Here is a 27,086-nt window from a genome sequence, read left to right on the forward strand (position 1 = left end):
TTCTAGTCAGGGCAGTTCACTGAAGATATGATTCCTACAGTAGGCTTCAATATGAGAAAAATAACAAAAGGAAACGTTACCATAAAGGTAGGTGTGCATGTTTGTGTTAATACAGAGTGAATAATCAATAGATAAAGTGATTTCAGATTGGAATGTGAAAGCATAGGAAATCTCTTTCAAGATGATAGGATCATTTATCTGTTTTAAATAGCATATAGTCATATATTTCTCTTGTTACATTAATCTGTTTGATTTAATTATATCCATGCCATGCAGAAGCTTTGTTGCACTCTTTTGGGTTAGAAAGGTCATAAAAATCTGAGATCTTAAGGGAGCTGAGCTGACTCCTGGGGGTCTCTCCTCTCTCTCTCTCTCCTTCTCACAACTGTAAGTGAATCTGAAGCAACTTCACTGCTAACTTGGGTATCTCATTGGAGAGTGTGGTGAGTGCAGTTTAGCTCGCATATTGTTAGCTATATGAAAACAGAACATCTAATACTGAAGTCAGTTGTCAGTAGAAAAACATAGATGATGCCAGTTTGGTTGTGATTTATGCCACAGGCATCAAAATAGAGATAAATCACTTCAGTAGCATTAAGGTGCTCTTTGTTGTTTGTTTATGAAGGGACCCTGGTTGATTAGTCTAGATTGAATTCATAACTTCTATCTAAAATTGGGTAAAGGGAATACAGATTTTTACCTTTACCTTGACTTTTTCCTCTTTTGCTTCATTTTCTCTCCTTTCTCCTTCAGTTCTAAAGATACTCTTTTTCCTCTGGTTTGGTGTGACTCCTAAACCTAGGGAGGATTTTCTGAAATTACCTGTAATGTGAATATAAGCAGTTGTTAATTGTCTACCCATTCTCTCTAAACAGTGAGCAGGTAAAGGATGGTAAAAGGGATAATTGACTTCTGTTGGCTGGGAGATGCTACAGCTGAACTAAAACCCCCTGAACCTGAAATGACCATAGTGGTATAAATACTGCCTGTCTGTTCTGGTCTTGCTATACTTCTTTAAAATGTCAAGTGGCTGTAGAGCCTTTAACTGTACATTTCACTTCTGTATCTACTTCTGTGTTATAAGCCTGCAGAGTTATCAATAGATTCCTCTACAACTGCTTGTATGTTACAGTACCTAATAAGCCAGTCTTTTGAAATCTATTGAAATGGACAGTCTAATGTCACCCAACTATTTCCTTTCCTCACCCCAACCCTCCTTCCCACATACCTCTTTGAAATTCATGTTGGGTTTGGCTAAAATAAAAATTCTTAACATTACCCATGATTTGGTCTGATTTTAATTTCCCAGGAAACTTTGGCAGATTGCTAAAAATAAGTGATGGTGAATTACCTTAAAACTAGGTTCACAGTAAAAACTAAAAGGATTGACAAGAAAATGAAGTAAAATGTCAAATGGAGTAAAAGTGGAGGGGAATCATTACTGACTTGGTAACCTCAACTGTGACTTTGTGCATGATTGTTATGATAAGTACATGATTGGAGTCTACTTTGGGAGAGAATTTGACCTCACTCATCATGGAGCAGGTAAGCAAGAAAAAAAAAGTAGCATCATATAAACATTTTTAATTCATGCCTTTCCTGAAAGGTAAATGATTGATAGAAGCCTAAACTTTTTTTTTTTTTTTCAGTGTAGATGGTGTGTGTGTTTGTGAGTTAAAAAACTCCAAACTGTCACACGATGAGCACTGCAATGCACTGCAATTTTGAAGTAAAAACTCAGGACTGGTATTACTTTACACAGCTCTCTGGAAATACAGAGGAGTTTATATGGCAATATAAATAAGCCTGCGTCATCTGGGGATGACTGGGATTATCTGGGGAAAATGTAGGTGACAAGAATCAAAAATCTGTCAGCACTAATTCTTGCAGCCAACCCTGTATGCTCAGTTTATTTTGGAGATCCAGGAATCAAAAGGATTAAAAGGTAACTGACCTGGTCTTTCAGGAGACAGAGGTAGTGCACACGGTGCACATCCTGCTGTGTAACAGTTCTACAGCTTCTTCTTGTAAATGGAGGCTGTTATTTCATGATGCTTTCTGTTAGTTCTTATGGATGCTATGTTTGAAACTGGTGAAAAACCCCAGAATTTCATCAATGTTGAGGTTTCACTTCTAGTCTCGGCCCTTGTTCACCTCTATTCTCAGTATATACGAGGTCATTCAAGCTCTTCCTTCTCTCTGCTGTTTCATCTCTGCGTGGCCAGCTTTGCTTGTGGTAGTACATGACTCCATGTCATGTAAGGCTGGTCAAGGGAAATTTCAATTTATGGGAACAACCACTTTAATTGCAGTAGGGCAGTATTCATGCTGCATAACAAGAAGGCATACTGATTCACAGAGAACTGCTTACTCTCTTCCCTTGCTGTGGAGTTTCCCTGTGACTCTCCTCATGCCAGTTAGCCTCTCCTTATCAAACATGTTCCCCTCTTCTACTGCTTGGTTTCTTTGTGCCTTACCTGTTTGCATACACAAAGGCCAAACCCTGAATGCCTCATTCCTGAAAATAACTTCTTCTGTCCCTTAAAGAGGGAGCAATAAATGTCCTCCTTTAGTGCAGGATTGAGTTTGTCAACAAGTGAGAAAAAACCCCAACCCTCTGTTGGATGTGCCTCAACAGCCATCTGTTTATTGCTGAGCAAAGACCTTAGGTCCGTTATAGAAAGAACGTCAGCCTAAACAGGAACGTGCCAACTTACCGTTATCTTCTCCCCAAAGAGTCCCTTTTTAATCAGAATCAGAACTTCTGAACATTGTTTCATTGGGGTTGAAATTCTGCTTTCCAAACAGAATCTTTCTTGTAAAGGTAAAAAACCCCCTACCCCTCTTAAAAAAAAAAAAAAAAAAAAAGTCATGAAATAACCTTTTAATACACCTACCTTTCTGCCCATAGTAGCACTTATAAACCACAGTATGATGTTCCTCTTGCTAGGGGCAAACTAGACTTAACTTCTGGGAAACCAAAGAGGGAATCAGGGCACCCTAGTGAGGGTGGCAGAGATTAAAGGTCAGCTTTTACAATTAGCTTAAGTAAGTGATGGTGTGATGTAGAAGAATGAAGCTGGGTTAATTATCATTGATAATATACAGCTGTGGGTTGGCTGATGTAGATAAGGTGCAGCTGTGGCTGGTTCCGTTAAGTGGTTGCGAGTCAATGAAGGGAGAGCAGCCGAGGAAGAAGCAGAGAGAAGAGTGAGTGTGCCCAGAATAAGGAGAGACTAGGAGAAGGCAGTAGAGGCACGGGTGTGAAGAGGAGAAGGCAGCAGAGGGGCGGGTATGAAGAATATGTTGATATGTGATGGTAAAAGACCTTGTTGTAGCTGGCTGGTTTATGGAGTGCTGTGACAGTGTGGGATTTTTACATTCTACTTTAAGCTTGGCTCTGCAACCTCACACCCATTTTCTGTCAGCACCAGTGCACGCCAGAGCACAATGCACACGGTAGTCAGATCAGGCCACTGATCTAGATGGAAGCAACCTCTAAAAAAAACCCAACAGCCAACCAAACCAAACCCCTGTACTTTTTCTCCCCAGTCAAATGACCTAAGAAGTGTTCTTCCCCAAACAGCTATGTGATTGCTGGTGCCCCCACAGTGTGGGAAAGCATGGTACTGACAGGGGTAAAATGCTGCGTTTTGGGGACAGCCCAGATAGATTGACTTAGCTGCAAACCACCATATTTGGGGTGCAGAATTTGGACAGGAAGAAAGCAGTGTCTCCATTTGGTGAGAAAAACAGAAGTTTTCCTTCATCCTTTCACCCTGGTAGGTGCAAGCTTTTAAGCACAACTAACACTGCCTGTTGCTAGAGGGCTGCCAGAGTATGTCCCAGTACGCACACATAGACTGCATGTGGATTCAGAGGGATCAGTGATGATATTTAAAAAAGATAATCAATGTTTAGTGCTATATTGTTAGGATTTATGAACTTTGGATGGTGTTAAGTTTTACAGTCCTTATGATTAATTCATGATTCATATTAGTTATGAAGGAGAATTTATGGAGAAGTCAATGGGAATTGATATGAGAACAGTCTGATTGATGTGCTAATTGTATAGATTTTTCTCCCCCAAGATTCTGTTCATTATGCACAAATTAACATGTACACGAGCTATGACAGCAAATCAAACTAATGTGTTTACAACAAGAATATCAGATACTGCCCTACAAGTGCAAGTATATCCTAAGGCCATCTAATGCTTTCTTGACCTCTTATACATCAATGGCAGGTGTGTAGGAGAGCCGGACCAGTGACAGAATTGTGATCAGCATTGTGATAGGAAGCAGCAAATGCAGACTCGGAAGCAAAAGCTGTTTATTTCAGTTTAAGTAGTCAAACTGTCTTTTAAGTTTTATTCAAAGAAGTTTTTTTTCTTATTGTTCTTTCAGGCACGCAGATGTTCTTTGTTCTCCTGCCTGAGCCTTCCCTTCTCTTTCAGAAGAGTACATTTGTACTGAAGCAGTACCTTCCACTTGAGCTTTAGCAATGTTTCCTAATTCATCCAGGAGATGATTCTATTTTAAATATTCCTAAAATCAGTTTCATACACTTTTCATCACAACTGCCTTGGTTTACCACTGATCAAGGAAGTGCATAAATGCCACAGTCAATAAAAAAGTTACCGCATTCAACCATACTTCATAAATAATCCACAGGAATAGGAGTTTCTCTTAAGTTCCCTTGTTTTCATTCTTTTGCATAGAAACAATAAGACCATGATTTAGAGTTTATGTAGAGAAAACATAAGGATAGTTGGAGTGCTGTAGTGATGCTGCTACTGAATTGTCAGACTTTTTTTGTGGAAGAAAATGAGAAAGCTGCTGATGGCTCGTTCAACTAGACAAATAAAGGTCATGTACTAAGTAGACAGTCTTCAAAATAAAGTATTTTTGAGCCAGGATAGTTCAAGTATGTGAAGGAAGTGACTAGTGAGTTTGTACTGGAGTTGTGCGCACAAATGATACTCCAAGCTCAAGTTCCTGTAGGGAGGAGGTGCATGGGTTTCTGTAGAACTGTGACTTGTTTTACACTTCGATCTCAAAAGTCGTGTTAAATATAGTTGTTTATAATAGAGTTGTTAAGAATAAGGGTATCCTTTAACCATTAACAATACTAACATTATTATGTTTATTAGTTTCAAAAATGATACTTGGTTTGGAAGCCTGTCTGCACAGGAAAATAATTTAGCTTAACTAGTTCTTAGGGTCTTGCCGCTACAACAGCATACAGTGAAAGCAGGAGGTGTAGGGGAATGTGGCTCTTGTGCGTCAATGCTTATTTCCTTAAAATCCTGTCAATACTTTTAGGTCTTGTAAACACAAAGTACTTGTATGCTGCTATTCCTATATCTAGGTAAGCTGTTAAAATCTTACAGCCTAATTGCTAGATAAAGTTTCCAGAATTATTTTGCCGTTAGAAGAATGACATCATTTGTTGATAAGTTGATGACTGAAGAAGGGGCAGGGGGATGCCTTTTGTTAGAATACTTTGAGTTATTTGCAGCCCAGTCAACTAGGATTCAGAGTGAAATTTTCTTTAACCTTCTTATCCCAACAAAGCAGGTTAGCTTTCTCATAGAAATATTATGATATCCAACTGTCAGTTATTATTAAAATTCCTGAATAAAGTGTTACTTTACAAAACCTCTGAAGTCCTTCAAACATAGCAGGAATGATCTTCATGGTAAGCAGATAGGTCTTGCGTCTGACCTTTCCCAAAGGTCTCGGGGGACGCTGCAAAACGGAATCAATTAAATTTACTGTGCGAGTGAGGTTGAGAAACTACCCGGATCAAAAAGTCATCAAGTGACAAAATGGCATTCCAGAAGTGTAAGACTGATCACCTTAGGCAAAGTAAGTTGCAACACCAATAAGTAGATGATACTAATCTTTATCTAGTTTTTGCCATATTTTGGGGTGGGCCACTAAGAAGGAAGTACTATGCTAGTGCAGTATCACTGCTGGGTTTTTTGCTACCAGTTCCGGAAGGCAACAAGAACTAAGGAGCCCGCGGTCTGCTTTATTTTCCTCCAGCTTTGGCAGTCATTTCCAGAAGCCAGTAGAGTTATTCTCATGTTTAGTTTCTAATCTTAGTGTGTAAAATTATGGTCACTGGCGTGCTTGTGTGTATGAGTATTTATCCAAACCGCACTGAAAGAAAAATACTGATTTATGCAAGCCAAAACATTTTGTAGGAAGATGCCATTTTCATGAGCTCTTTAATTGAAGTTGAGCATGATTTCGGCTTTAACTATGAATTGTCAAATTTTGGCTTCTCAGTCTATTTTTTTTTATTATTTTAATTTATTTATATAAATTATATATTTTTATATAATATAATTAATATATATTAAATAATAAATATTAATTTATTCCCCCAAAAAAAGAGGAGGCAAGAGAAGATTTTAACATACAGTATTTGAAATATAAGCAGAAAGCTTCATGGATTTTGAGGTTGTGGTTGAGGTATTAAATTACAATATGATTTTCAGCATCAAAATGCCTAATGTACTAAGGGATCTGTTGAAACTATTTTGATGAAGTTCATAACAAAACTGATGGCTATCACTTTTTTCTGACAAAAAAAATATATGGCTGAAGAATTAATTTGGGGTTTTACTTACAAGCAAGTTTTGTTGTTTGCTGAGTAATTTGATTTTGATGGGATTTTTCTATGTTTGATCAGTGCAGCATTAGTAGCCTTTTGCTTTAGTGAGACTTACTGTTCAATAAGGTAGACCGTAGCTAAAAAAATTTTTTTGACAAACCAGATTTTGAAAGCCTCAGAAGACACGCGTTGTGAACTGTTATTTTAAGTGATTGAAGTTAAGAAACTCCAACTACTCAACCTTTGATTCTTGCAGTGATGGTCTTAGAATAGTCTCAGGTATGAAAAAAAATAGAGCAACACAGGACCTGCATATGCACAGGCAATGCAGCAGGTTCGTTTTCCTTGCCCTTGCAATTTGTTTCCTTAAAGTAGGACCGGCAGCCAGTGTGTGCCCGCCCTGGGTTTTGCAGCCGGGAGGGAGCGGTGAGCTGCTAGCTGCTCGGGGACTGGAGCTGCGGGGGTCGCGCTGCGGCCACCCCAGCTGTCACCGCTAGATGCCAGCGTCCTTCCACGGAAGCTGCAGCCCGGGCCAGCACGGGCCAGTATGCTGGAGGGGGAAGCCAAGCTTCTTTGCTGTTTGTTCTGATGTGGCAGAGAGGGAGGAGGAGGATCCCAGCTCTGTGCGTTCTTTTTCCAGCTTGCTTGGTTGCAGCGCTCCTCCCTTCTCCGGATAGTAGAGTTTCCAAGTCTCCAAACATTCTTGTAGAAACAGAATCCTCCTGCTTTGTGATGCTTCATCCTCCTGTTCACCTGCAGGAAAAAACCACCGTATCTTATCACGTCATCATGTCACATGTCGTGCAGTAATACAAGCCTTCCTGTGTACTGCCTGTATAGCTCCAGCGGTGTTTCAGCAAAAAAATCAGAAAAAAAAAAAATACTGGCTATTCCATATGGCTTGGGTCACTCTGAAAAGACTGTGCTGTATCTGGGCTGATTTCAAGTCAAGTGTTTATTCCTATAAAGAGTTTTTGTAGGATACCCTAGTTATTTATGATAGTTGTGTGTAAGGAAAAGCTGTACTGCTGGATTCAAAAGGGCTGTGGCCCACAGCAGGAAGTCCAGTTACTAGTGATACACCCCAGGGATTGTTTAGTGTCCTCATTAGTGACCTGGATGATGGGACAGGATACACCCTTAGTAAGTTCTCTGACAATACAAAACTTGGAGGAGTGGCGGATAGAGAAGAGGGTTGTGCTGCCATCCTCAAGTGGTCTCAAGTTACACCAGGGGAGGTTTAGATTGGATATTAGAAAAATTTCTTCACCAAGGGGGTGGTCAAGCATTGAAAGAGGCTGCCCAGGGAGGTGGTGGAATCACCATCCCTGGAGGTGTCTAAAAGACACGTAGATGTGGTGTTCAGGTTTAGTAATGGACCTGGCAGCTCTGCGTTAATGGTTAGACTTGATGATCTCAAAGGTCTTTTCCAACCTAAAGGATTTTATTACTCTATGATCCAGAGGGACCTCAACAAGCTGGAGAAATGGGCTGACAGGACTGTTGGGGCTTTTGCTGTATTGAATGATTATACTGAACTTTGAAGCAAGTGGAAAAATACTGAAGAAATAAGACGAGGGCACGATCAGAACAGTGGAATGAAGAGGGAGGAACAAATTGCAGGTGCTTGCAGAAAACCAGGGCCAGCAGGACGCGATAAGAGGAGCTGAGAAACAACAGAAAAGAGCCTACGTGCCTGAAGAAGTAGAAACAGAAATCTTGCCAATAAACAATTGTTAACCAATCATATTATTATACGCTTGTAAGATAGCCAACCATATTATCACACGCTTACCGAATGCCTTATAAAAGTTACTTGGTTTGTATAATAAACGGATCAGATCTTGAACTCCATGAGTATTTGAATCTGACTCCCGCTCGCCCGAAATGCCCGCAGCACAGGACCCTTATGAAGTTAAGGAAAGGAAGGTAGAAAGTCTTGCACCTGGGAGGGATCAACTCCAGGTACCACTGCAGGCTGACTGGCTGGAAAGCAGCTTTGCAGAAAGGGACCTGGGGGTCCTGGTGGACACCAGGTTCACTGTTGGTGAGCAGTGTACCTTTGCAGACGAGACCAACAGCATCCTGGACTGCATTTGGAAGAGCTTTGACAGTAGGTCAAGTGAAGTGACCCCTCCCTTTTACTCAGCACTGGTAGGGCCATACATGGAGTACTGTGTCCAGTTCTGGGCTCCCCAGTACAAGAGGGGTGTGGAGCTACTGCGGAGTCCAGTGAAGGGCCATGAAGATGATTAAGGGACTGGAGTATCTCTCATATGAGGAGATGCTGAGATACTTGAGATACTGTTTAGCCTAGAGAAGAGAAAACTCTGGGAGATGTCATCAATACAGCCTGAAGATGTAGCCAGATTTTTCTTAGTGGTGCCCAGTGACAGGACAAGGGGCAAGGCACGTAGTGTGATCGAACATTTGAACAGGTTGACCAGGCAGGTTCTGGAGTCTTTATCCTTGGAGCAGTCTGCTCTATGTGACTCTGCTTTGACCAGGGTGAGCTGGACTACAATCTCCAAAGGCCCCTAGTAGCCTCAGTGGTTCTGTGATTCTGTGAAAAGGGCTTAAATGAGGGTAGAGAATGTCTCAGAGAAGTATGGAGCATACTCAGAACTACTCAATGATCAAGTAAGAAGGGAAAGTATGAAAGCACTCGCCTGTCTGATAGTTTGGGGAGAGAAGCACATGCACATGCATCTGTGCTGGGAGCTGCATGCTGCAGTGTGAGACAGGATCATACATTAGGTAGGAACATCTACAGTGGTTGGGACAAACACATGGGGCCAGAAGCCAGTGTCCTGAGTCAGAACAGGCAGTGTCGAATGTCTCACCAGGGATTCAGAGTAACTGTTAGGACTCCTAAAAATGAGGGCCAAGAGTTGATCTCAAGGAAATCATCTAAACCAAACTTCTGCTTTGAGGTGAATCAGATATTTACCCACTTATCTTAGGTAATGTTTTCTTAAAATTTGTTCTTCAGTGAAGAAGGTTCTACAATATCCCTTGTTTGGTACAATATTCTTTCACTTCAAGTGTTAGAAAGCTTTTTCCTAATACCTGACATGAGTTGCTGTTTTCACTAATTGAGCTTCTTTTTTCTTTTCTGTATCTGGCAGCCATTTCCTGGGAAATGTTACGGTTTTGCTCACTCCTCCCCTCTTTATAGATCATATTTTCAAAATCGCTTCTCACCCTTTCTTTTCTCATCTGGATTTTTTCCAATTTGTCTGTGTCTGTTCTATAGACCGATACTCAAAACCAATATAGGAGCCTCTCTGACACTGAGAACAGGGCACTACATACTTCCAAAATTGTACGTAAGATGCTTCTGCTAGCATATGCTGATTTAAGATGTGCAACACTGTTGAAACATACTTACTTTGTGAACTGCTCAAACCTTTGTCTTGCATCTCTGCCTGATTATTATCCATTTTGTGCTAGTGCATTTGGTTCCTTCTGTCCCGATGTAGCATTCTGAACATTTCAGCTGCCTTATTTCAGACCATCCATCTAGGTGGTCTGGATACTTCAGGATTCTGCTCTTTTTATCCACTCCAAGCTTGAAGTGCAGCTTATCTGCAGCTTATATAAATGTATGTTCTCTTCCAACATCTTGTTGGGACACCTGGGAATCATAAATGCTGCCCCTGTTTAGCTCTGTCCTCAGCACCTTTGCCTCACTGATAAAAGCTGGGAGTCTGTCAGGATTGCTCAGACTTGAGAGGTAGAGGGCAAGGAGGACACACAAGCCAGGGAGCAGCTCTATGGGGTTAAATCTGTCATGGGAGAATGTCCTTCTCTTCGTCTAATCTACCGATATTAGATTACCTTTTTCCAGCATACACACTTGTACATCCTCCTAGCTTTTCTCTGCTATTGAGCAAATACTAATTTTTGCTTTCGTGGTTATATGTTCTTCAAGGACAAGCAGAATTAATAATCACTACAGTAGTTATTGATCAGCTGTTTTGAGCTGTCAGTGTCCTTGCCTCTGGTCTCCTTGTCCTCAGTCTTCCAAATGCAAGATCTACCTACAGCTATATGCCAACTTTCACCATAATTTCTTGGATTTTGATGTCTAGAGACTGAAAAGAGAGTACAAAGTATTGCACGTGGTCATGCAGAATCAGGGCTTTCTACTTCGGGGAGGACACCGTATTGAGGCTAGGATGGATTGACTCCTATTCAGAGGTGTGTTACATCTTGATTGAGAAGATTACAGTCTTTATCTCTAAAGGTGGGTACCCTGGTACTCTACTGCCTTAGAACACAATGTGGATGTAAGCAGCGAGAGCTTCAGAAAAAGGTTTCTGAAACTTTGGTTTTGTGTCCTATTTAAAATCCACCTGTTGATCATTTCAGCATTGTACCTTGTGTCTCTGATAAAATGGCAAATATATCCTGATCACTGAGAAATACCCCAGCCATTAAAATGCCTCAGTACTTGTTTTCAGGAGTTGAAAATACTCGGACATTTTGTGTTGCAAGCCTGAGTCCATTTCCAGTTCTTCAGTGAAAGTGCTGTGGTGAAATTATAAACTGTGAAGCATGCATATAGCATTTTTTCTGTCTGAGGTGACTGAAATAAAATACATAGTTGCAAAAAAATGTTTAAAAGTTGGACTTCATCACCAGTGAGGTGTGACAACAGGGTTCTTTAAAGACCAAGATTGGTTTCAAAGAACATAGTGTTCTGAGAAGTATTGCCTGCAGAAAATGTAGCCATGTGGCATATTTTTTTTCAGCTTTAAAAGCAACTGTAAAGGCATTTCCTAAGTATACTATAATAGATAGGTAGTAGGTACTCTGAGGTAGTAAGGTATTTCTAACTTCCATAATAGGTTACATGGCTGGTACTACAAGTAAGGCTCTATAGTTTTGTATCCACAGGGCAATTTATTAAAAATTTTAATGTTACTTGATTTAACTCTTTTTATTCTTCCCATTTATTAGCTGAACATTACCAGTTGAAGATTCCAGTCTAGAATAGGGACTATTTAGGATTTGTCTCCCCTGAGCTTCGCCAGGTGAAAAGGAGGAAGCCAGCTTGAGCCAGTTGTCTGAACTTAGTGGAGAGCATTGGCTTTGGAAGAATGGTTCACCTGGCAGGCAAGGTGGGTTAGGCAGATGCAATCATTTCCTGCTGTCGGTGCCCTCTGAGCTGTTCAGTAGCCGCAGAGAAATTTTGATCACTTGGATTAGATGCCTGGGTTTTGGGTGGCTGAAGTTGAGGGAAATTAACCCCCTGCTTTCCAGTCGCTCACTGTCATTACGTGTTGGGTTGGCTGTATGACAGCTTGCTGTGTATGGATGAGCTCATTGGTCACAGTATATGTGGACTTGTCTGTGTACAACATGGTGTTGGGCGTTGCTGGTGCTACCTTACTCTGCCCAAATGCTCTTCCGTGTTTAGAATTTCCTCACCTGTTTGTTCAGGTTAGATTTATGGCTCATACTTTCTGAATACTTCCAAGCAGAAAGATACATTTCTGTGTTCAAGTATTTATAGTGTTGGATTTATCTTGCAAATTAAGATGTCTGAACGTAAACAGCTATATGTCTGCTCCTTTAATAAGTCAGAGGAGCTCTAGTCAGTACTGTCAAGGCTGAAGCATAATTCTGTCATCCTAAAGAAGACTTTACATCTGGTCCGCAGAATGGCTCTCTAGGCTTCACTGACTGCTGTGAGATCGTAGGTACTGAATCCATGCATTGACATTGAGATTCAGATGTGTCCTTGTATGCATCTCTGTCCACAACAAATATTCTACCCAGCATGTCTGGAAAAAAGCAATGTAAACTGACATCTAGAAAACACATTTCCTGCAACTGGCTCATTAACCACCAAGCCTTCCCACAATATAAGCTAATTAAAAGAAACACAACTGGAGTATTAACGAGCATTCCTGTAACTGACAGCTTTAGAAAACCTTTGAACCTGTTCCCCAGCTGCATTTTTGCTCAACTGTTATGATACACCTCTGTGCAAAAAAAAAGGATTTGCTCCTTAAACATAGCTGGTAGCTGCAGTCTTGAGGAGGAGTCTTAGATCCGCATGAAGAAATTGAACAAGACATATCTAGAGAGATTCCTGTTTTGGAAGAATTTGATCTAACAGGTAAGTATAAGCACTATGATAGATGATGATTCCAAAGTATGGTGATTAATTTAGTTTACAAATTAAAACATTGCATTATTTTATGAGAGTGTAGACCTGCAAGCACAGTAAGAATTACTTCTTTATAGGAGCAGATAGGAACAAATAAAATGGTGATTTATAAAATGCAGCAGAAATAAGATGTATGCATTTGAGATTGAGACTAAATGACAGCTCCTTGAGATTCTAGTCTTCTGTGAGGCAGTGGTGCTGGGTATCAAAGAAACTTTTTCTCTGTTTGTTTGGGTCATTCTGTAGGCATTTTCTGATTCTTAAAATCAGCTGGTCTTCTAGGGATAAAATACTTCTTAAATGTTATGAAAAATTCACTCCTGAGGGACCAATGAAAGCCATGGGAGCACTCTGAAGTTGAGTCCCTTTTTAAAAACACCAAGACAAAATAAACTTCTTTTTATAGCTAGCTATATATTCTGCTGTCAAGGTGTAGTCTTCTGCCTCTCCTAATTCACACCCAGAGTATACTTTTTACCTGTGTATTAAATAATGGGATACAAAAATAGGTGATGTACAAAACTTGCAAAGCTCATGCAAGACAACTTCTTTAACACTAAGAGCTGTCCCCTTTCCTCCCTGGGTGCCTCTTGTATTCTTACAGATCTGTCTGTTCAGTCATGTACAGTGGAAATGGTTTGGGGCAGAGATTTACGTTCAGAATAAAGTAGTTAACTCTGTCATTGACTGTCAAATATGATAAAGAATAGTAGAGAATTTCATAGGCAAAGAGGTGAGGAATTATAAAAATTTATTTCATGCATTTATTTTCTTTCTTTATTTCAGATGATTATAGCAATATATTGACATCAAAAGGGTTCCCAAGCTCTATTAAAAACACCTAGTCTATCTTGTGTCATCTGTGTTCTACTTTAATGAATACCCGTAAGTCTTATTAGGGAAACTGACTGGAAATGACTTATCTTTCTATTATTTCAAGGTGACTCTTTCTCCTAATGAGAGTAATACTTGTTCTGCAGTGCAATTTCATATAGTATAGATATAGTATATCATCAAACAAGGACAAACCCAGTATTTCTTTATTTTGTATTACTTATTTTGTGATTAGTCCAGGCTACATCATGTAGATTTTTGTGGCTTCCGGGAATAATCTCTGTCAGTCTCCAAAAATCTAATCTTAGTACTGGCCTTCCCTGTCCTCTTTCCCCTTCTTTCTTCTCTGATCTACCAAGAAAATAATTTAGTTTCTTTTTCCAGACACACAGATGTGCACCAGATGGTTACTGATAGTTTCAAGGTCCTGATGGGTTACTGGAATAATTAGTGTTGGTGTGAGATTTGTCATCTAACTATAATACTGAGCTGTGTACTCAAGCTTTTAAAGTAAAAGGTTTATTTTATTAAGAATTTGGAAATAGTGCTTCAAATGTCAGTGCAGATAATAATTGATCTCCAGTTCATGGTCAGAAGTTCACTCAACTCTCTTTCATATGTAAAATTCTTGATCTTATAAAAGGGATCAAAGGCAATCTACGTTTAGGCATGGACTAATTTTATGCCAGAAGAAACAGTAAGATATCAATCGAGGAATGATTTTAATGGTGAATTGGGAAATACTTCTTTATAAAATATGAACATAAGGTGTTGAAAATGGTAGCTAAATTGATACATAAATATGATATATGCATTGTGGAATTAAGAATATAATCCTTGAAAAACGGCTTATCCCAAGCATCTGTTAAGTCTCACTCTTTTGTGCAAGTCTTTGTTGCCACCACAGGTTTGATGTGTTTGGATTTGTAAAGTATAAAAATGAAAACAACCCTTAAGAAAATTTTTGTTCTGTGTATGTTACTTCCAAATTTAATTTGTGCTGTAATGGATATGCCTTCTAGATCTAGTATATGGTACATATTGTTTTGATAGCTAAATCTGATTAAAATAAACTATTAGTTCTGTTTGTCCTTGACATAGGAACAAACCCATTCCTTTTATTTTTCAGTGTTCATCACTGTCTTAATAGGAGTGTCACTTGTAATGCAACTGTCTTTGGATGTAGCTGCAACAACTACATCATCAACAGCTCTTGCTTACATTATTTAGATACCTTCTCTAGTATTTTCATCTTGGAAACAGTTTTGAAACAAGTTGGTTGTCATCCACCAAAAATACTGTATTTTTGCAAGCAAAGCAGAATAAATAATTCCTGTACAGGGAAATAATGTGTAAGTCTTTTAACAATACAGAATTGAGTGGGATTGCTGGCTACTAATAGCATGCATAAGTATGTGCAGGATTGGAGCTTTATAAAATCCCGAGCAGAATTTGAGCTTCCTTTCCTTAAGATCTACTGATTAATCACTTCAGGCCTACCCTACACTACTCTTTCCTTTCTGGTTCTGATCAGTTAATCCATGTGTCTTTTAAAGCACATTTGATGAACAAATGGGAGAGCTGTGGAGGTATTGGAGCTCCCTTGAGTATATCATCCTTTACATGGACTCAATCTGCTCTCTGACCAGTTCTTTATTTACTTAATATCTGTCTTTATCCTGCTGAAGGCCTGATGCATTCTTAACTCAGGACTCCCTAACCTCATAAAAAATGCAAATTCATAACTGTTTTCATACAGTGATCCTATTCTTTCTGGGTTTTGGGCCGTGTATTTGCAAGAATTCACTTTGGTATCTGAGTAAGACTTTTGCAGTGAGTGGGAAAGGGTAGTGTTCTCCAAATGGACATTTGGAGCTGTTAATGTCACAGGACTGACATGCCCTGTGAATGTGTCTGTTCTCCTTCAGTGACTGGAAGGGGCTAAGACCAGTCTCTTGAGGAAGGTCATCTAAGAAACTGCCTACGTTTAGGCATTGTCAATACAGCATGCATGCTGCATGTGAGAGGAGTTCTGTTCTGTTCCATTCTGTTAGTACTGTGTAGTTCAAAAATGTTTTGGGTTTGAGGTGTTCTTACCTTTTCCAGGTATGGGACATTGGAGGTCAGCCAAGGTTTCGAAGCATGTGGGAGCGTTACTGCAGAGGAGTCAATGCAGTTGTGTAAGTTTTCTTGTATATGCCCATACAAAATGTATTTTGAAATATATACTGTCAGTATAGATATGCTTTTCTTCCTGTCCACCTCCATCACATAAGAAGACCCAACACAATAAAAATAGTGTGTTCTACACATTTAGCAACCCAGATATCTAAGTAATTGCATGTTCCGGGTCATTTTTCCCACACAGGCCATATTTAATTCTCTGTCTTCCTGTATTAATAAATGCAAGGCTTACACAACTCAGGACTGTTCTAATGCTGTTGTCAATGCAAAAATATTTATCACATTTCAGATGTTTTAATGCAACTTTCTTCAAGCAATGGACAATACCATAAATAACTTTATTCCCATTGCAGTTACATGGTGGATGCGGCAGACTTAGAGAAAGTAGAAGCTTCAAAGAATGAGCTACACAGTTTGATAGATAAGCCACAATTGCATGGAATTCCAGTAAGTATTTTGATTATTATTCTTATCTGAATGTTGACAGTGTAGCCACAATCCTCATGAATTGGTTCCTCCAGACTCTTGAAAATAGTGGCTTAAATATGATGCAGCCTTGATACGTAGAGTACTCTTACAAAAATTATTGTGAAATTATTTCAGGGGACTCAGCATCTTATCAGTACTGCACCGTATGTTTTCTTGTCTAAAGGTCAGCATAGATTTTGAAAAAAATCATTTTCACATGTGTTATTACCAGACAGTAATTACTTCCAGTCTGTCCCCTTGTTGACTGGGTTTGAACCAATGACACAGATAATGTTTCTGGCAGTATCTTAACGCACATGAGCTTTGTCTTTCTGAATGTTGGCAGACATTAACATCAAAGAGTGTCCTCTGCTTCCAGAGATTGTGGAGGAGCTTGACTTCTTAGTTTTTCAAACTAAACTGTGTGGAAAAGATGCAAACATGCGTCATTCTCCAATGGGATGTGTCAAAGAATAGTATATTTTGCTGAAATTCTAGTGAGGAATTATGGAGGTGGAGACTAATGTTATGTAATTAATGTAATCTGCCAATTTAGACCTAGTAGGGATCCACCAGGTTAGCATTGATCTTTGATGCTGACATCACCAGCTAAGAGTTCATAGCTGTGATCATAATAAAGAAAACAAAGGTACATACAAATCAGGAAGAGGTTACCCACAACTTGGTATGCTCTTCTTGGCCCCTTTTTTGTAAGCAAATATTTGGACACTTGACCAGTGCAAGGAATCAAAGTGATCTGAGGATGAGTAGACAGCCAACATGAAATCATTGTGAGAGTAAAGCTCTCACACATCCATTCTTGAAGGAGAATTTTTCAAGGGACTTTCAATCTTTTTTTATAGTTTGCAATTATTGTGGTGGTTTTATATGTTAAGGACATATTGAACAAATCCTACAGAAATCTATATAGCCATGCTGTTCATGGCGTGTGGCATTGTCTGTCCTTTGTACTGTCTTCACATCCTGTTTTACTTTGCACTTCCTTCCTGAAATGATAGCTCTCATATCTTCAGAAGTATTTAATTAAGTTCCTTTCCTTTTATATGTTCTAATATCACATTCCAATTGTCCAGTTGATCAGCACGGTAGTTTCCAAGGTACAGTAATGTATTTTTTACTTACTTCGATTTCATAGGTAGTAACTAGTATTGAACTTCCTTCAATGTATTGTACTCAGGCTTTGGCATTATAGATTTTAAGGTAGCTTCATTAATCTGAGACTGCAAGTAATGAGTTTTAATGTGTTCCGGATTCGTGGGAAATAATGGGACAGTCTTGAATCAGAATTGTAATGCATTTGGTAAACAATAATGCAGTCATAATTAGAAAAACCTTCCATTGCTTGCTTTATCTTAGAATGTGCTCAACGCATTTATCTGGCCTTAATTTATACTGGAAACCTTAAGTATTGCATAGGAACTCTTTTTAAGTTCCAGCATGTATTCAGTAAATTTTCTGCGTTTCTCAGATTTAATTCCTAATAGCTGCCTTTCTGATTTCTACTGTGGATGCTCAAAGTGGAGCAGGAAGAATCAGTCATTTGGCTGGTGCTTGGGTGATACATGGATTGGATGCGTGGTTATTCAGTATGTCAATGTTAAGAAAAGCAGGGGAGCAAAACTGTAAAGAGTATCCTGTCTGTGTCTTGAGGACCCAGCTGCTACTGCTAGGGCCCTGCTTTTCATTAACATTAGTCTGGTCCTGTGACTTGAATGTCCATTGATGGCTTGAGTGCGCCTGGTGTGTGCTCTCCTCCAGGTTTAGGTTCATGCAGTCTGACACCATCCTATAATGCTATCTGGAATGGAGAGATTCACTGCCAGAGGAGACTTCTGATACTGAATCACCCAGAAATACTTGGATCCAGTTTTCAGAGGGTGTGCATCCAGCATCCGACCCTGACTAGGAGCAGGATTTCCATGATGCTCCCACAGTGATTGGTCATTTTGAGTGTGTCCACTATTGTGTTGTAAATACTTATCTGCAAGATCCAAAATAATGCCCACAAATGGTTAAAGAAAAAAAAAAATTTATTGCTCCTAGATATAACTTGAATATGAATGATTTCTTTCAGGTGTTAGTCCTTGGAAACAAAAGAGACCTCCCAGGTGCACTGGATGAAAAGCAGTTAATTGAGAAATTGTAAGTAGCTGTCCTATGCAAAAAAGCTGAGGCAGTGTGTAAGAGGAAATTGTTGGTAGTCTCTGGCAATAACCAGCTATAACAGATTCCATTTTACGTTCTCAGACACTCCACTTAGAGCTCTGCTAGCAGTTGGAATACTAATCTAGGCTGATAACACTGCAGTAGATTTGAACCTCTCTTGATTATTATTTTGGTTGTGTAAAGTTGTTTCAGATAATCCTGTTTTCCCATCACTGAAGATACAACTGCTATAAATAGTAACAAGCTCACTTTCACTTTTCAGAGTACATTGTAGTGGCAGTTAAATGCTTAAATGGTATTAGAACAGAACCATTTCAAACTACTGTCTCTAAATTTAAGTAATTCAGATATTTTTGGCATGTATCCAAAGCATATACTTAGGAATTACTGAAACTAACTTAAATTTGTGCATCGTAAGGGTAATTGTAAAGGAAGTGCATAATTTTGTAAAAATGGCTAGTGTATTTTGCAGAGTAAGATTCTATGTCTCAAGTTGCATAATTTTAATCAATAGGAAGTGAAGTTTCAGTATACAAGGATGGTCCAAAGGCTGAGCAACTAAACTGGTACTTGGGAAACACAGAATGGCTGGGGTTGGAAGGGACAGCTGGAGGTCATCTTGTCCACCCACGTGGTCAAGCAGAGCTGCCTAGAGCTGGTTGCCCTGGTCTGTGTCCAGATAGCTTTTGAATATCTCCAAGGATGGAGACTTTGCAACCTCTCTGTGCTAGTTCTTGGTCACCCTCAGAGGTAAAATTTTTTCTTTATGTTCAGAGGGGGCCTCCTGTTTTTCAGTTTATGCTTATTGCCTCTTGTCCTGTCACTGAGCTCCATCTTCTTTACAGCCTCCCTTCAGATACCTGTAGATGTTAATAAGATCCTCCCTGAACCTTTTCTTCTCTAGGCTAAACAGTCCCAAGCTCTCTCAGTCTTTCCTAACATGTGAGATGCTCCAGTCCCTCAGTGATTTTAGTGGCCTTTCACTAGGCTCTGTCCAGCAGCTTCACATCCTTCTTGTACTGGGAAGCCCAGAACTGAACATAGCACTCCAGGTATGGCCTTAGCAGTGCTGAGCAGAGAGGAAGGATCACCTCCCTCAGCTGCCTGGCAACACTCCTCCTAAATCAGCCTGGGACACCATTAACCTTTTTTGCCACGTTGCTAGATGTTCCACTTGGTGTCCACCAGGACCCCCAGGTCCTTCTCTGCAAAGCTGCTTTCCCAGACAGTCAGCCCCTGGCACGTGCTGGTGCCTGGGGTTGTCCCTCCTCCAGGGCAGGACTTTGCACTTCCCTCTGTTGAACTGCATAAGGTTCCTGTCAGCCCATTTCTTCAACCTGTGGAGGTCCCTCTGGATGGCAGCATAACTCTGGATTAGCAGCCACTCCTCCCAGTTTTGTGTCATCTGCACGTGTGCTGAGAGTACGCTGCCCTCTCATTCAGATCCTTGATGAAGATGCTCATCAGGGTTGGACCCAGTATTGATCCCTGGGGTACACTGCTAGTTACTGGTCTCCAAATAGCCCTTGTGCCACTGATTGCTACGTTCTGGGCCCACACATTCAATTTTCAGTTCACCTCACTGTCTACTCATCCAGTCCACCATACTTTCTCAGCTTGTCTATGAGGATATGGGAGACAGTGTCAGAAGCCTCACTGAAGTCAAGGTACACAATATTCGCTGCTGTCTTCTCACCTACCAAACTGTAGATTTCATTGTAGAAGGTTATCAAGTTGGTCAAGTGTGATTTTCCCTCTGTGAATCCATGTTGAGTACTCTTAAATCACCTTCTTGTCCGTCGTGTGCCTGGAAATGGTTTCCAAGATTAGTTGCTCCATCACCTTCCCAGGGATCAAGGTGAGGCTGACTGTCATGTAGTTTCCTGGGTCTTCTTTCCTGCTCTTTCTGAAGAGTGACATTTTCTTTCCTACACTCCTCAGGCACCTCTCCCAGTCACCAAGATCATTCAAGGTTATCGAGAGTGGCCTCACAATGACATCAGCCAGCTCCCTCATCACTCGTAGGTGCATCCCATCAGGGCCTGTGGACTTCTCTGTGTCCAGGTTGCTTATGTATTGTCTGATCTCTTCCATCAAGGGTACAGTTTTGTTGCTCTGGACTTTCCCCCGGGTCTCTGGCGCCTGGGATTTCTGAAGGCTAATCTTGCTGGCAAAGGCAGCGTGCAGTACTTCCGCCTTTTCCATGTCCTGTGTAACCAGGTCCGCTGTCTCATTGAGCAATGGGCCCACTTTTTCTCTTGTCTTCCATTTGTCACTTATGTACTTGTGGAAGCCCTTGTTGCCTTTGTCATCCCTCGTGAGATCCAGTTTCGGTTGGGCTCTGCATGCTTGGGGGCAGTGTTTCTGTATTCCTCCCAAGGTTCCTGTCCCTGCTTCCATCTTCTGTATGCTTCGGTTTTGTAATAGGGTTTTGCCAGGAGCTCACTGTTCATCCAGTTATGCCTCTTGGCTTTTTTTCTAGTCTTGTTAGTATAGGCTGCCTTTGAGCTTGGAGATGATCCTTGAATATTAATCAGCTTTCTTGGGCCCTTCTTCACTACAGGGACTTATCCCATGGGACTCCCAATCAGATTCCTGAAAAGGCCAAGTCTGCTCTCCTGAAGTCCAGGGAGGTGACTATTTAGTTCTCTTCTTTATTAGAGACTCTTTCCTTCTTGGTGCCTCCGCTCCCCATCTGCTTCAGGAACATAATCTGTTTCCTGCATGTCTGTGTCACTTGTGTGAAAATAAATAAATGAAAAAATAACAGCGCTCAGAAACTCTGAGGGGGATAGGGAAATTCCCAGAAAGAAACAGAAGTTAATTAAGAATCAGTTTCTTTCCTAAATGCAGAGTCATGGTTTCAGTAGGAATCAGATCTGATTAATCTAAGTATGATATAAACATCCTGAAGATAAATGGTACGATCATTTGAGTACTGTTATTTGACTATAAGAGTTATTGGAGATAAAACCTCTGAATTCTAAGTGAAAAGATTAAAAGGTGAATGCTAAGACGTGGTAGTGTTACTTGGTTGCCTCTACAAAATGTTTCTTTCAGTTCATGGATTTATGTGTTTTTATTATTCACCATTACACTGACTTAATGAGAAATTTGATTTTTTGTGAAATGACTTATAGTTTAAGAAATCTGGGTTTTTTGTCAGCAGTAGCATATTTTAAAAATGTAATAGCTGAGGGTAGAATTGAACCCACTGAGTAAAAAGCAGAAAACATGTAATTTAATGAAAATTTCTGTTGTCAGCTTTTGTGGAGTTGTAACACTACTTATTTTATTGTTTGTTTCTGTAGAAACCTTTCAGCTATTCAAGACAGAGAAATCTGTTGCTATTCTATTTCCTGTAAAGAGAAGGATAACATTGGTAAGCTGCTTCTTCTTACAGCATCATCAGTGTATACTTTGTACTTTGGATCAGATCTTACAAAAACGTTAATGAGTTTCTAACATCTAATTCCAATAGGTAACTGGAAATCTCAATTTACTTTAAAAGATTTTGTTGCAAATATTGCATGCAATTATGCTTGTTTTAGAATAGAATTATATATATTTTAAAAGTCACTTGTAGAATTGCTTTGTTTCATGAGAAGTTAAGAAGTTAATTTCACAGGGGCCTTGGAAAAGCATATTTAAACCCCAAAGTAATTGAATTCTTTACAAAAACTGTGTTACATTTTTGAAAATAGTAACTGGGTATGAAGGCTTTCCAATTACTAGGTGATACTTAAAAAATTTTTGGTAAGTGTTTTGTTCTGTACATGCTTTTACTTTGTGATCAGGCCTTACATGCATGTGGCTGTGTTCCTCAAATTGAGGGACTAGTGCTTTTGTCCTACTGGAGATGGAGAGAGTGTATCCTGAAGTCAGTGAGGACCTGTAAAAGCCCCATAAGGTGTCTTCCATCTGCCTTTGCTTTTTGCCCTTTCCTTTCTCTCCTTTCTTCTCCCTTTCTTCTGCTTTCCTGTCTCTGTCATGTTCTTCCCTTTCCTTCCCTGCGCAGGGTGGGAGAAAGGGGTTGAAGCACAGGCTGAGCCAGCAGCAGCAGCAGCCTGGGGGCATGCTGCCTCTGTGCCATGCTTCTTCCCTGCACACTGCTAAGCAGTGCTGGACAGGAGGGATATAGCCTGGGTTAAAGCTGCTTTTGAGGAAGCCAGAGTGGTTAGAAAAGCTGGGCAGCTCTGTAGGGCTCAGCTGAAGGAGAGATGGTAGGGGTGGGAATGGGAGGAGAGCCACTTTCTCTCAGCAGCAGGGGAAATTTCCATCCTAGGCAGAGAGGACCAGGTAGGGAGGTGGTGAGGAGACTGCGCTGTCTTTGGACGGGCTTTGGAGAGCTGGGGGAGATTTCGGCTGTGTGCAGGGACGCATTAGGCAATGAGGACTTCTCTTGGAAATGGTGTACGTGATTTGGGTGCGCTGGTGTGAAGGAGACCAGACCCAGGTTTGCTGCAGCTTGGGGTGCAGCAATTATCTCTGAGTGAGGGAGACAGAATGTGTTGTTAGACTGGGGAAGATTGACTTTGGGATATAAGAACTGAGGAAGACAACACGGTCAGGATTATCTGTATAGGTGAAGGGCAGTGAAGGTATTTGAGGTCTTAGAAATTTAGTGCTTGACCCTCATCAAATTGCAAGGCTGCAGTGGAGGGTCTCAGAAGTGTTAGTTGTGACTAGAAACTGGTAAAATCAGCCTAATTTCTGAAAGGATCCTGGAGACAGTAGGCTTTGGTCCTGGTTCATTTATGTAGATGGCCTAGAGGAGAAAAGCATGCACAAAAAGCATTCTGAAATTTGCAAATGAAAAACAGTAAGAATGATCACTAATGCTGACCCGTGTAGATCACTTCCTTGTAGAAGTCCTGGGAGAAGTGATGAAAAAAAGACTCAAATCCTAACTAAGAATCATTCACGTCTTCCAGTGTAACATTGTGCCTAGGAAGGCTAACCTGGTTCCTGAATATTTGCACAAAGGTATAACAAATGGGAGCAGGCTGCATATATCACATGTGTTTGGAACTGTATGGGCATTACTGGAGGACTGTGTGCCATATTTTGAGGAAGACCTTGAGAAACTCAAAAGAGGTTGGACAAGAACCCAGAGAGATCAAAGGACTGGAAAATATAATTTATAATGAAAAGCTATAATGAAAATATATTTAGTTTATTAAAGTGATGAAACTACTAGGCTGTTAAGGAGAAAACTGGGAGCTGTCTTCTTCCTCTGCATTTTTGATTGATGTCAGTGCAGTTGAATGAGATTATAGTCGTTTTTCAGCGCAAACTGCAGCCTAGCTAACTGGTCTCATCAGGAGGTGTAGGTCTAAGGCTGCCAGTTTCTCTGTCCTGAGAGCCTGTGGAAGATCAGTATATAGATACTAGCTTCGTTTTAGATGCCGTGGGATGCTTTTGTCTTGCGGTCTCAGTGCCTAAGCTGGTCTGCCAGGATATTCATGCAGTGCTATCTTGAATTTAGGACAGATACGGCAACAAATTTAAATTTGAGGACTAGAGCTGTTGCTGCCCCCTGACATCCTTGCTACCTCCGTGACAGATGTTACTGCCTTGAGGCAAAAACATCTAATCCACTCATGAATCAGTTTGTGAACTGCTGCAGTTTTCAACACAATGCATTAGATTGTATCAGGAGGGATAGCAATTTCAGCTATCAAATTTTAGTGCAGTCTTGCATGTCTTTCAGAGACCTTGGGCTCCTGCAACCTACCTAAATGGCTTCTTAATGCTTTGTCAGATGTTTGTCCTTCTCTTTCCTTCTGGTTCTGTATTTCTGCCTTTGTTCTCACACCACATTTCATTCTAGTCTGGATTTTACAGTTGATTTTATGGTCATTTTAAATCTTTGTTTTTCCAACAGTTTTTCATCAGTGGCTTAGAGAACTTGATGTCAGTCATCATATATCAAGAATAGAAAATGCACATAATTTAAAAACAAACAAAACCCAACCAAACAAAAAAACCCTATCTGGAATTTTAAGTACTGAATTTTTAATTCGGTGTAAATGAGAGCCTGTGGGTGCTGTTTGGGTTTTTTTAGTTTGTATTAACCTGCTCTAGTTCTGTTGCCCTTTTACACTCTGCTGACAGGCTGTTGAGTTTTTCATTTTGTTTTATCTATCTTGGCAGACATAACATTACAATGGCTTATTCAGCACTCCAAATCAAGACACTGTTGAAGAAAATTTTTGCTGAAGATAACTCTTTCCCAATCACTTTGATTCCTATCAGCTACACACAATTGAAAAGATAAAGAATGCAACTGTGTACTACCAGGACTCACTTTGGTCATATTTGTTAACAGAAGTAAAACTGAGTTATAGCTTGTCTCTCTATTTTGGTTCTTTTTTAAAAAACTCCAGGTATTTGTCGGCCTAGGTGAAATTCCTGAACGCCTTAATACAAGACTGAAAGAAATGAATACATTTTTGGGCTGAAATGTTTGAGTTCATGCATGTGAATTGTCAAATACTTAGTAATTCTTTTCTAATTTGAAACATAATAAACTGCACAGTGGAAACAGATATGACTGGGGTTTTTTTTATGTATCATATAATTATTCATACAGAATGTTTTCGCTGCAAATGCCTGTAGTTAAATAACGATCGTCAATTAAAGCCATAATCAAAAGCATATGGATATAATGCAGTTAATCAGAACACTTTCGGATACTTCGATAGGCGAGAAGTTATTTCCAGAGTCGTGTATTTGTAGTTATCTAGTTTTTCTGGTCACTAATATGAATGATTCATATGAATATTCTTTGGGAACTGAAACATAAAACAAACTCTAGACAATCCTGCCCTTCTTTGTTGGGAGAATTAAGCCTGGAATCGCAGTGGACTCTTTTCTGTCTTAAACAGAGAATGAAATACAGAGAGAGAGCAGATGAGATCATGTGCATCTTTCCCAACATTATTATCCCCCCAAAAGAATGGATTTCCTAAGCAATTTTATTGTAAATGAGATCATTTTCACAGTGCTTCTGGACTACTGTTTCCATTCCTGAACCCTGTAGAATTTTCAAGTATACAGCCTAATAGAGCTATAGGATTAGTTCTTTTGAAACAGGAACAATTCACTTTAAATTTTGATGCTTTGCTAATGTCTTACAGATTCCGAGTGATTTGTTTAGAAACACTCTGATGGGAATTCTTCTGTGAGTTTGGAAATTCTATTCAATGTGGAAAGTTCATGTCAAGAAATAGTAGATAGACTCAAAAGTTATACAAGATAGGTGCTTAGTGGCCAGATGTTTCAAGGACACTTGCAGAAGGAAGAGGGAGAAGTTCTGGGATGCTGGTCTAAAGATGAGGTAAATCGACTCAATTGCTATAGTATTGTAAAAGGTTATAAGTCGTTTATGTAGTTCTTGCACTTAATAAGTACATGTCTATAAAAACAGTGGCATGCTTTGTCATGTCTGTTTGAGGATGCTTTTAGGCTAGTGGCTCTGATATTTGCAGGGGCTCATTTTTCTATGGTTGCATGAAAATAATTTGACTATGTGTCAATATGTGGCTGAGTGGTCACTAAATAAGTAAATAGTGGATGTTCCTGAAATCGGATGTTGGAAATGACCTTCCGAAATCTGACATGTAATCCGTCTAGTGACATTTTGTATGGTGAAAAAACAGCATTGGATGGCTAAGGTGATGGAATTTTGAACGCTGTTGGTGCTGATGGACTTTTGCAGTAGTAGAGCTGTCGCAGAATGCACGGGAATTGCAGTCATTACGCATACCGTACAAAAGAAGAGCCACTTCTGTACCAGTGGACTCAATATACTTTCTGTATTTGTGCTTTTTGCCTGTAGTGCCTCATCCTTTCAACTTACTAGTATGACGTGCAAGATCACGCTTCTGTCGTAGGAGCTCCATATGAGATCTTACTGCATCACTCTTTAGTCTGGACCTCTCTTGCCCCTTAGCTGCAGGTGGTTTGTGGGAGTGGAGGCAACCTCTTTGCAGGTTGATTGAAACCAGCCAGTTTTCCAAGAATGCACTGGTGAGAAAAACTGTCCTTCCCTTGCTGTGCTTAGTGGGAGGTGACCAAAGAAGATAACTTCCTATATGTGGTATACACGTCACCAAGTACCGGTGCAAGCTAAAGGCAACCTGTGGAGGGAGGAGATTACGTTCCAGGTTGTCTGAATGCATCTCTGTGAATAAGAGATGAGAATGAGCAATTTTGTTATTAAAATTATCCTATTATACAGCATAGGCTGATTTTTTCCCCTCATTTTTCCTACAGTGTGACCTTGTATCTGAACCTAAGGCAAATCAGCATAGGCGGTGGCCTCACTTTTCCCATTTGCAACAACCTGTCTGTTTCAACGACTTGCCTTCAAGTAATTTTTCAAAACGGGCTTAGCTGGAGATGAGTGTTTACTGTCACACTTAATAACTTTGTGGGAAAAATGAATTGCAGCTGACTGACAACTCTTGACATCCTGTTTCTGAGACTGTGTATGGCCATGAAGTGTTACAGAGATCTAGACCGCTGGAGACCATATTGCAGCAAAGTTGTGCGGAGGGGTCACAAACTTTCTCTGCAAAGGAGCCTCTGCAGGGAGTGTTCC

General features: G+C 40.1%; 1 protein-coding gene across 1 annotated transcript in view; it reads left to right on the forward strand.

The window, feature by feature from the left end:
* Positions 1-25,029, forward strand: part of LOC121089167 (ADP-ribosylation factor-like protein 8B) — a 29,938-nt gene extending 4,909 nt beyond the window's left edge. The window contains exons 2-7 of the mRNA XM_040596157.1: positions 7-87; positions 15,746-15,819; positions 16,177-16,270; positions 18,387-18,454; positions 21,790-21,860; positions 24,635-25,029. Of these exons, the coding sequence (XP_040452091.1) occupies positions 7-87; positions 15,746-15,819; positions 16,177-16,270; positions 18,387-18,454; positions 21,790-21,860; positions 24,635-24,684 (438 nt within the window). The 3' untranslated portion in view covers positions 24,685-25,029. The remainder of the gene's footprint in view (positions 1-6; positions 88-15,745; positions 15,820-16,176; positions 16,271-18,386; positions 18,455-21,789; positions 21,861-24,634) is intronic.
* The last annotated feature ends 2,057 nt before the right edge of the window (positions 25,030-27,086 follow it).

This window comes from Falco naumanni, chromosome 5, assembly GCF_017639655.2.
Source record: "Falco naumanni isolate bFalNau1 chromosome 5, bFalNau1.pat, whole genome shotgun sequence".
In the NCBI taxonomy this organism is placed as follows: domain Eukaryota; kingdom Metazoa; phylum Chordata; class Aves; order Falconiformes; family Falconidae; genus Falco; species Falco naumanni.